Genomic DNA, 11,151 nt, shown 5'->3' on the forward strand with positions numbered 1-11,151 from the left:
CCATGTAGCTTTGGATTTTTTTCTTCCTCATTAATAAAACCCTTCATTTAAAAACTGCATTTTGTGTTTACTTGTGTTATCTTTGACTAATGTTTAAATTTGTTTGATGATCTGAAACATTTAAATGCGGAAAACATGCAAAAAAGTAAGAAATCAGGAAGGGGGCAAACACTTTTTCACACCACTGTATAACTCTTGTAAACCACAGCTTGTGGTTTTTACACAAATTTTTGAACAAACTAAAAAGATCATGTAGTGAGATACAGAGGTACTCTGTGGCAGATTATGTTATTATGAGCCAGGTTAACTGTTTCATTAAGCCAGGCTCGCGTACGGACAGGTATCGATCTTCTCATCAAACTCTCATCAATAAAGCAAATGTGTGTGTGTTTCCTAAACTGTCAAAGCTAATCCTGTTAAAGGGTCACAAGCAACAAAGTTGGAGTCCAGTAATGGATAAAATGCAACCCAGAAGCCAGAAGAAAATGGTGGCATTGTATGTTTCTGCAAACCACAAATTCGTCACAATCGTTTGTTTCATATATATCATATCAGCGTTTTATAGAATATGATCTGACTTTGTCTTTGGGAGATGGTGAATGGTTTGAGACCAACAAACAACAAAAACAGTTGTTTTTTAGCGCCCCATCGCTGCTTTTTGTGCTGAAACCTAACCACATGTTAACCACATTGTCGCCGAAATGTGAAGTTTCAATGTGTCCATGTTGTATGCACATACAATGTGCCAGTGTAACATATCCATGGTTTACAGGAACGTACAATGTCAACATTTACTCTGGCAATATGGGTCTGGCAACTATAACATCAGACGATAAGATGGAACTGGAAATTGTTGTGCAGCAGTTGCAGACATAAAATGTCAAATATCCATAAGGTAACGGTAAAGGCAAAAATATACACAGGTTTATGGTAAGGATCATAAAAATACAAACAAACTCAAACAGATTCAGGTTATTTCAACAGAGAATAAACATCCTAATTGGGATGCAAATGTTGCTTTGCATCGATTTCCTGTATTTGACATGATTGATCAGATTATAGTATTAAAGGAAATTCCCTGATTCATATCTCTGTATTACTAGTACATACTGACCGGGCTAACACTACTAATAGTTCATCTTTAATTTCTTTTTAAAGCAAAAATCCCCCCTAAATCACTGTTTCTAGCTCCTTAAATGTGAATATTGGCTTTATTTTCTACAATACTAAATTCTGTAATTAAGGACTGTTGGTTGGCAAATTAAGCAATTTGAAGATGTCACGTTGGGCTTTGAGAGCTTGTGATGGACATATTATTTAACAGTGTTAAACAGTTATAGGCCAGACTGTTCAGTATGTCCCAATACATAGGTGTGTGAAATGCAGTATGCCAAAAGTACCAAGTTTTCTACTGCACCTGGTTGCATGCTTTTCTGGCTGTTCTCTGTGCAGTGGAAGATTCATCACATTGACTGAGCTGTAGAGAGATGATGACTCATAGACAGCTGACAGAAACCACAATGATGGATGACAGCGCATTCAAGTGACAGGAGTTACTGTATTACTATTGGAGCAGTCGAATAGTACTGAGAATTTCAGATGAATCTGTGAAAGTAGTTGTTCTGTGCAGCCTTAGTGTGTTGAATGATGAAATCACCAAGCTCAACCTGTTGAAGAATAATAAACTTGTTTTTTTAACCTCAAATTTACAAAACATGATAGGGTGTATTGATAAGAGCTGTGAATATCAAAGACACCTCAGTCTTTGTTCTGAGCTGCCTCAGGGACTCCTTTTTAAATGTTAACACATGATTGTTTTCTGGTTTCTTATTCTTTTTTGTCTGGTTTCTGTTTATTCATTCAGCCACGGGAACAAGGAAGTTTTCTCTTGTCTGGGAATCCAGCTGGCTGTAAACTTCTTCGCAGAGAGAGGCCATACTGAAATAACCGTGTTTGTTCCTTCATGGAGGAAGGAGCAGCCCCGGCCAGATGTTCCTATCACAGGTAAGGGAATTTACGTCCAATTTGATGTATCCTACTTCCCTCATGGCCTGCCACCATGGCTCATATTACACTGTTCTCATTGTTAATTGAATACCAAGGCGTGGTCTGGATGTTTTAAAGTCTTGTGTTCTTTTTTGTGTTTACAAAAGCAGGTTGTGCCTTTTTTTTTTGGTCTTTTTTCAAACAAAAATGACTTCTTAAATATGAGGATTGGCTGCTTTTCACTCTTCTTTGTCACTGTAGCTCAAATATCTCTGTGTTTTCCGCTGCTGGACAGATAAAACAAGACATTCAAATATGTAAACTTGTGTTCTGGGAGGTTTTAATGACCATTTTGTACTGTTTTTTCATGTTATATAGAAATAAAACAAGCATGGGCACAGGAATCCTTACTCTACTGTACTGATATTTTATAAACTAAAAGATTATTGGAGAAACTAATTGGCAAATTGATAATAAATAATGAAAATAATTGTTAGTTGCAGCCTCTTTGAAAAAAAAAAAAAACCTTCAAAGTCAGAGGCAAAATGAAAACCAGCTTCATTGGAAGAGCAGGGCTTGATTTTTGTGGTGCAACAGAGTGAGCTGTATCTCTCAAATTGGAAATACCCTGTGTAGGTTTGCTCATGCTGATAAACTGTTTTGCTGCAGGATGTACTTTTAGGGCCCTTCATCAATATTTAACCAGGTCAAATCTGTCTGATGGGAAAGACCCAAATTAAAATGCAACAGTGGCTTCCCAAAAATTATTATTTAGATTGTGTATGATGTGAAAGTGTTTACTGAAAGCGCAAAATTAATCTTTTTATTATGGCAATGTTAAAACAAAATGGCAATTTAAAAGGGGTAGCATGAAGTGATGAACCAACAGATGATTATCACCTGAATCTGCGGTTCCTTTCTGCTTCATGGAGCCTTATGGTCAGTTACAGCTCACTGGCTCTATTTACACGCACACTACGTTTCACTATTATTAATGACAGTATTCTGAATTTGATGCGGGTAATGTAGATGGCACACAACTTGATGAAAGACTTGGAAATCAACAGGTTTTTGGATATGCGCAAACATTGCAACACTGACCTTTTCAAGACAGCGGTTGAAAGAATAAAAGAGTCCACCAAAAAATCCTGTTTGGATGCAAAGAAGCAAAATGACAAGCGACTCCAGCCATTTTCTTTATATATTTTGACCTGATGAATAAGGGCAAAAAGCAGAATATTTTGCGCATGTAAAGGTAGTGATTGTTTAGCTGTCTGGTTTGTGAATATATTTTTTGTTTCACTCCCACCGCTCTCAAAACGTTTTCGGCAAAAGACTTCTAAAAACTCATAGTGTACTACCTGCTCAGCACCAAACAGCAGACAAACACAGTTAGAGACTAGCTGGCGAACATGTGGAGCATTTGGCAGCTAAGCAGACAGATGTTTCCCTCAGGAGCTGGTGGAGACCAAAAACAGAGCTAAAAGAGAGTGAATATTGGACTAACATTCATAAGGTGGACACAAACTCGACTCCAAATGAGTAATAATGATGCTCTGTAACTGCTGGATATGGAAATCAGCAACAAATTTGTCATACCAACCGTAATGTTTCTGCTGCCACCAAGTGCCTCTGTGAGGCCGCTCAGTGAACGACTGTCAGAATCCTTCGTAGCTGCAGATCGGCCATAACAGTGACTAACAAGAGACTGACTGTGATTGACCGGCATCATCTTGATAGAATATTGGAAAATTATTATCATAATAATTATCATAAATTATCATGTGATACTAACCAGCTTGCCGTTTGCAAATTACTTTATCACCTGACGTTACAAAGCAACCAACCACAGATCCATGTAGAATAGCAGCTGAGATTACAGTTAGCTTGCTGGACGCTCAGCCAGCTGTAATTTAGCTACCTTGTATGAATCTCCAAACCAGCCCCGGGAGTCTGGGTGAATTAGCTAACGTTATCCTCTCAACGCAGTATTTTGCTGTGTTTGTTAGCTAGCAATTTGTCTGTGTTAGAAAGCAACCCTATTACTAAATGTAACGGAAACACAACATTAGTGGACTCTCTGTTGCAGTGTGTACAGGTTTTGTGTCAGTAAAAAACAATAAATACATGTAACATGTTACATACAGTACCTTTAACAGTTGCCTGATGTGACTATATGTTTGGTTTACAGATCAGCACATTCTGCGAGACCTGGAGAGGAGGAAGATTCTGGTGTTTACGCCATCGAGACGTGTCGCAGGCAAACGGGTGGTCTGCAACGACGATTGCTTCATCGTCAAGCTTGGCTACGAGTCTGACGGCATCGTCGTTTCCAACGACATGTACCGGGACCTTCAGGGAGAGAAGCCTGAGTGGAAGCGCTTCATCGAAGAGAGGCTGCTCATGTACTCCTTTGTTAATAACAAGTGAGTTCTGCCTTCTAAATTTAGTGGCTTCCCTCGCTGTTTTTATCCTGTAATGTTTATTTTTTACTAATGTTTTACCCAAACTCAGGTTTATGCCTCCTGATGATCCTCTGGGCCGTCATGGACCGACCCTGGAGAACTACTTGCGGAGGTTTCCAAAGACTCCAAAAAAACAGCCGTGCCCTTACGGTGAGATGGCTTCCATATCACTACTACAGTATATATTTGATATAAATATATAGATATATAGTTACTGGCCGGCCTGGCACTTTTTTTGTGACTGGTAAATTACATTTGCTGTCCTCATTTGGCCGTGCTGCTGTAAATGGCAGTGTGGGTCAGTCCACCACTTTATCCAAACTGACATATCTAAACACATTTTGGATGAATTGCCATGAAATTTGGTAAAGACATTCATGGTACCCACAGCATTAATCCTCATAATTTTGGTGATCTCCTGGCTTTTCCTCAAACGTGACCATGACGTTGACGCTTGTAGTTATGAGTGAATGTCTCAACAGCTACTGGATCCACTGAGTTCTTTCAGAATGTAAGAGTAAAAAGCTAAACATTTGCATGTTAGCAGGCCTACGTTAGCAATCGTTAGCGACTGTAGACACTCACTGTTGTTCGAAAATAATCAGTGTTTCATTCTTCCTTTAGGAAAGAAATGTACCTATGGAATCAAATGTAAGTTCCACCATCCTGAGCGAGCCAAACAGTCCAACCGCTCAGTTGCCGATGAGCTTAGGGAGAGCGCCAAGCCACCGTCCACTGCAGTGAAACAATCCAGTCCTGTGCCTGGACAGAGCCTCTCACTGGTGGAGGATATGGCAAAGAAACTGACTCTGGGACATGAAAGTGGCTCCTTAAAGAAAGATCATAAATACGATCAGGTGAAGGCGAGTCACCGCTCCAGCAAGAAGGCCACATCTAGAAAGGAGAAGACCAGCCAGCACTCGGCCTCTGACCACAGCTCAGTGCGGCAGAGTAGCTCACATGAGCAGCTGGACTCTGGTCTAGGCTCCATAGACAGTCAGCCGATGGATGCTCCTTGGAGTGTGTGTGATCACAAGCATAGTGCATCATACAAGAGCTCTCAGCACACCCACAGTGTGAGACAACAGTATTGCCCTCCGGGCAGCTGCTGCTCACATGACCTTACTTCTCAGGGCACCACACCAGCGTTCCACCACCACAACCAGCATTTCAGCATTCCCTACCCGCCTCCTTACGCTAGCTATGGCGCATACCCTGTCAGCATGCCTGCATACAGTCAGCCGACAGATTTCCAGCACAGCAGAGTCCCCAGCCGCCCACAGCAGCAGTACTGGTCTGATCCGTTTGGGGCTTATCCCCCAGCAGGCTGCAGCCTGCCAGGGGAGTGCTTGCACTGGGAGCCTCCTCAGGGGGCGAGTCCTGGCAGGGAGGAGAGAGAGGTTGTCAGAAAGAAGCTCCTCGCTATCTTCAGCGCTCACTTGGTTGACACGGCCATGGACATGTTTCCTCAGCAGGTGGATCCACAGATGTTGGTTGTTGAGATCCTCAAGTTGCAGAGTCAGAACAGGTCGCTGAAATGAGATGAAGTAGCGCTGGTGTAAACCCTCGTCTTTCAGTGGAAAGACTGAAAAGATAAACATGAGTTTGTGTATTTATGTATTGTGGTATCCACCTGTATTCAAATGCCTTTTTTTAAATTATGTTACATTGTAAGTTGCCTCTGTGAACTGGGTAATTAGAGGCTGTATGCGGTTGATACAAATTGTATCTTTATTAAAAAATACAAGAAAAAGTGGATTTTAATGCCACTAAATGGGGTTTAAAAGGTTAACATCCTGTTACTCTTAAGGTGTGCTCAGAATCCGCTGTATTAGGTACACTTGATGCATTGAACACCTGGTCTGCCATAAAATGTACTTGTAGCATTGTGCCTCTGTCTTCTTGTGTCATATTGGCACCATGCATGTTTATACGTTCAGAGCCAACTGTGCAGAGGGTTGGGCAATGATTCACTTTAATCAACCCTTCAGTTAAAATGTCACGGTGAAATTACAATGTTGAGTTGTTACGATGCACAATTATTCAGGGCGGTACTTACTGTCAGTAATAATTAATCTCACAGAAGATGAGATCTAAAGTTTGTTTATTTAATGTGTTTTTGTATTTGTTTTTTGCGGTACTTTTGTCCACCTTGCCCGACTAGAGCATTTGCTTGCTGTGAAGTTATTACTGAGTTACAGATGTTTTTCTGCGACATAAAGTAGGATGTTTTTCTTGGATCAGACTCAGGATTAAAACAGGCTGTTCTTATGTATTGTTTTCAATCAATCAATCAATTGGACAGCAACTCTCATTCCCACAGTCACACCAGTCCTTACTGACCGTAAAGGACATGCCCCCTCAGCATATAAAGAGGCACCTGGTTGAATGGCGCTATCCAGGTTTTAGCCAAGTTTCAGTGAATCACAGAATATTACAGTTCCTGATATCCTGTTGGAAACTGATGGGGCACAAAAGTTGCTCAGTTTATCTTCCAACGTCTGTACTATGGCTAGCAGGATGCTAGTTCAGCCGGTGCAATGTCCGTCTTTCTTCAGTGTTCACTGATGTGTACATTTGAAAACCTCGACTTAGCTAGCTAGCAGAAGTCGGCAGGAGGACAGTTTACAGCCCAGTGAGTTTATTTCCCTATCCTGATGAGTGATTCGTGGCCACACATTACTGCTGTCCAAAGCCAAACACGAAATGCATCACCAACATTTGTAAAATAGACATAAGAGCATAAATTTTGTACAAATTTAGGGGAGCTGACAGAGCAGCAACAGATTCGCGTCTACGTCATCAATGCGGATGGATGTTTGTAGGTGTACCTACAATTTTTGTTATAAGCCATGTAATCAAGAAGGCTGCGATCATATAAACAATGTGCTGACAGGAGTAAAGAAGGAAGTCGTTCTCATAAGGAGGCAGGTTGCGGAGTTGAAGGGTCACAAGACTCAAGACCTTCCCCCAGGAGACTGATGTTTGGAACTGTTTGAAACCAACTGAACTTTAAGTTATTTTAAGGCACATGGTCACCATGTTTCTTTTCTAAACCTAACCCTACGCAACTTTACGTACGTAACGTCATTTGCAGGGCGCTAATTCCTCAGATGTCATACAAATCATTGTATTAGGGCATGTTAATTTAAAACACGACTGTCAGTTTAAAGGTCTAGTGTGAATGATTTAGTGGCATTTGTCTGTCTTTGCTGTTTTATCACTACAAGAGATGCAACTGTAACAAATATCTCACTTTCACTATCCTCATTCATTTTATTTTATGAAGCCACAAATAATACTTAGCTCCAAAATAAACCTAAGAGCTTGAAGTTAGAGCTGAACTTCAGAGAGTCGTTCCTATGAAGATGACACACTGTCTCGCTCAGTTGCATTTGTGTACACCTGCAGGTTTTCAGAACAAGTTGTACTTGACTTGTTGCAAATCTTTAGTCTTAACTGGGTTTTGGTAACAAAAACACAACAATTCTTATTATCAGGTGATTATAAATGAATGAAAACATTGTGAATTTTGCACATAATTTCTGTCAATAGATGCCCTCAAATCCTACACACTGGACCTTTAACAAAAATGTGCCAATGTTAAATTCTAGTTACATTATATTATTTACATGAGGGCAAACTGACCAATGGTCGACTGAACATAACAGACCTGGACTGTTTTTTTTTTTGTTTAATATTTTGGGCTTCACTTTTGAATGTCACTGTTACAAAGTAAAATTAAACATTTATAATGAAATGTCTTGGTGATTTATAACTTATTGTCTGATTCAACTTCACCTCTTGGCGCTGTGATACAGATGCTGTGTGCGTGGGTGTGAGCTGTGTAGTTCTTGATGCTTATCTGTAAATCCTGTTCGTTGTCAAACCCAACCTAACACCAATCACAACTTAAATTTACGCACAAAATCTACTAGGATGTGTGTTTTCACACCAAAAGATTGTTTTGTGTCTTTTACTGCAACTAACAATTAATTCCTGATTAACTGATTTATTGTTAGGTTTTTAAAATGTCAGATAATTGTGACAAATGGCCGTCACAATGTCCTAAAGCTCTGGAGGACACTTCATATTATTTGTTTGACCTACAGTCCAAAGTTCAAAGATATTTCATTTACAAAGCTATAAAGCAGAGAAAAGCAACAAATATTTGACTTATTATTGCAACTTTATTTGTGTCATTAAAGTAAAGCAATGACCAAATGTGCTCAAAATAGTAAATGTATTCTTGAGTACTTAAAGGAATAATCTAATTCATTAATGACACAAATATTTTGGTCATTTAATTCTGTCCTTTTTTTTTTTTTTTAATTCCATAGATTCCATAGATTCTTCTTCCTCGTCAAAACCCGGTGCCTATTTTACCCATCATGCAACTCAAGCACCCACGGTTTGGTCTGAGATTCAGGCGTGTTATGCTAGTAATAGCTAATGAAGCCTCGAGGTGAGATGAGGCATGATCCACAGCGGTCTCACTTGTTTCTAACTCCACAGCAACATTAAAAAAAAGTTTGAACCTGTAGCCTTCAGTCCCAACAAACACTGTCTCAAGTGACATCGCTTGAGGCAATTTGTCAGACTTTGCACAGCTCTCTCCGCAGCCGGAGAAGTTTTATATAAAAAATTGTCTGCATACACTTAACAAAAATATAACTGCAACTCTTTTGCTTCTATTTTCTATCAGTTAAAGACATTTTCTCTGCACACAAAAGACGTTATTCTCTCAAACTGTATTAACAAAGTTGTTAATATTTGGATGATCACAATAAAAGGCTGCTCTTAAAGTATTATTACATGACACAACACCACAGATTTTGAGGGAACGTGCCATTGGCATGCTGACGGCAGGAGCAGTTGTGCCCCCGTGAAGCCGTCTCCAACGTTATTTCCAAGAATTTCACAATAATCAGTCTAGTGAGCCAGCCCAGGAGCTCCGGCACCTTCACCTGAAAGATGCTCTGAGACCAGTCCCTGAGATGAGCTTCCCTGAGACGGTTTCTGACTGTGTAGAAATACTTTGGCCATACAAACCAACTCTCACATCAGCCTTTCAGGTGAAGGTGCTGGATGTAGGGGTCCTGGGCTGGCTCACCAGGCCGGTTGGATGTACTGTCAAATTCACAGGCAAGAACTCTGGTAGACGTTCCTGCAGTCAGCACGCCAATGGCACGCTCCTTTAAAACTTGTGACATCTGTAGCATTATGTTGCACATTTTAGAGCAGCCTTTTATTGCGACCATCTCAAGACACAGCTGAGTAACAATCCTGCTGCTGATATACCACACCTGTCAGGTGGATGGATCACAGATTATGTTGGTTAAGTGATCACAAACACAGATTTAAACAAATTTGTGACCAAACTGAGAGAACCGTGTTTTGTTTGTACAGAGAAAAAGTCCATCCATCCATTCTTAACAGCTTATCCGAAGCTGGGTCATCCCGAGGTGTTCCCAGGCCAGACAATATCGAGAAAGTCCCAGATGTTTTGCTTCAACTCATGTATCAATAATTTTAAATGCTGTTTGAAAAGCAAGTACATTTACAATATAGTAGCTACATTACAGTGGTGGGGGAAGCATTTAGATTCTTAAGTTTAAAAAAAGCAATACTTTTAACTGCTCTTACAAATGCATTCATTTATTAATAGCATTTTACTGCTGAAGTAAAAGTGGAGCTCATTATAACAACTTAATACACTGTTGGGTAATTTAATCTATAAGAATGCAGCACAGCCATCATGTGTTTTATATGAAGAATCTTACTAGAGCTCTACAGATAAACAAAGTGAAGTAAAAGGTGCAGTATTCCCTTCATGGTAGAAGTATAAAGGGGTTTAAAGTGGAAACTCTCAGGCTAAGTAAAGTGTAAACACCTCAAATTTGCATTTTAAGAGCAGTGAGTACATTTACTTAGCTGAGCAGTATATGCAAAGCAGGCCTGTTGTCTTTGCGCAGCACTGATGTGTACGTGCCATATGTTCTGTAAAACATCTCCTCTCTGCAGCTTGAGCACATGAAGTCAAGAGGTCATCAGAGGTGCAGGTTTAAACAAACGCTGTGAGGAACGTTGAACCATCAAAACTTGTTCTCCAACACAAAACCACACTGAGGCTTTTTTATATGAAGTAATAAGAACCACACAGCACAAGGTGTTCTTATTAAATTAGGTCAAATGTATTTACAGTAGGATCAGACACTGTTACCACATACTGTGTTTGCATGAGGCAAGTGTTGACTATAATAAGCAGTGTCGTAAGTGTTTGCTTCATATATTGTTTTACAGTCAGCATGATTAGTTACAGGTCGCTAAACAAGCACAAAAACCTGCTTCGGATTAAAAAAAACAAACAAAAAACCCCCCACACCAAGATTTATGACTCATTCATGGAAACATGAATGTGCTGTCAGCGTACTTCCCCAGCTTACGCTGCAGTTTGATATTGAATAAATAAATGCTAACACACTGGCGTGCATATTATATAAGGCACAAACACATGTTCATGAGTGAGGATGTGGAACGAGGAAATGTTCTTATTCAGCATGCTGTAGATAATGAGAGATAAAAATAAAACACTTATCACTGTAGGAAAATGAGGCCACTAAAGCTACCAGCAACTACACAGGAAAGAAAAGTAGATTACTGATTAAAAAAAAGTATGAGAGGGCCACATTAACATGCA

General features: G+C 39.9%; 1 protein-coding gene across 1 annotated transcript in view; it reads left to right on the plus strand.

Annotated features, from left to right (window-relative positions):
• The window catches only part of zc3h12ab (zinc finger CCCH-type containing 12Ab), a 16,068-nt gene extending 7,868 nt beyond the window's left edge, over nucleotides 1–8,200 (plus strand). Inside the window, exons 3-6 of the mRNA XM_050035252.1 lie at nucleotides 1,865–2,004; nucleotides 4,178–4,412; nucleotides 4,501–4,601; nucleotides 5,076–8,200. Coding sequence (XP_049891209.1) covers nucleotides 1,865–2,004; nucleotides 4,178–4,412; nucleotides 4,501–4,601; nucleotides 5,076–5,992 — 1,393 coding nt within the window. The 3' untranslated portion in view covers nucleotides 5,993–8,200. The remainder of the gene's footprint in view (nucleotides 1–1,864; nucleotides 2,005–4,177; nucleotides 4,413–4,500; nucleotides 4,602–5,075) is intronic.
• Nucleotides 8,201–11,151: the final 2,951 nt, after the last annotated feature.

This window comes from Epinephelus moara, chromosome 22, assembly GCF_006386435.1.
Source record: "Epinephelus moara isolate mb chromosome 22, YSFRI_EMoa_1.0, whole genome shotgun sequence".
In the NCBI taxonomy this organism is placed as follows: domain Eukaryota; kingdom Metazoa; phylum Chordata; class Actinopteri; order Perciformes; family Serranidae; genus Epinephelus; species Epinephelus moara.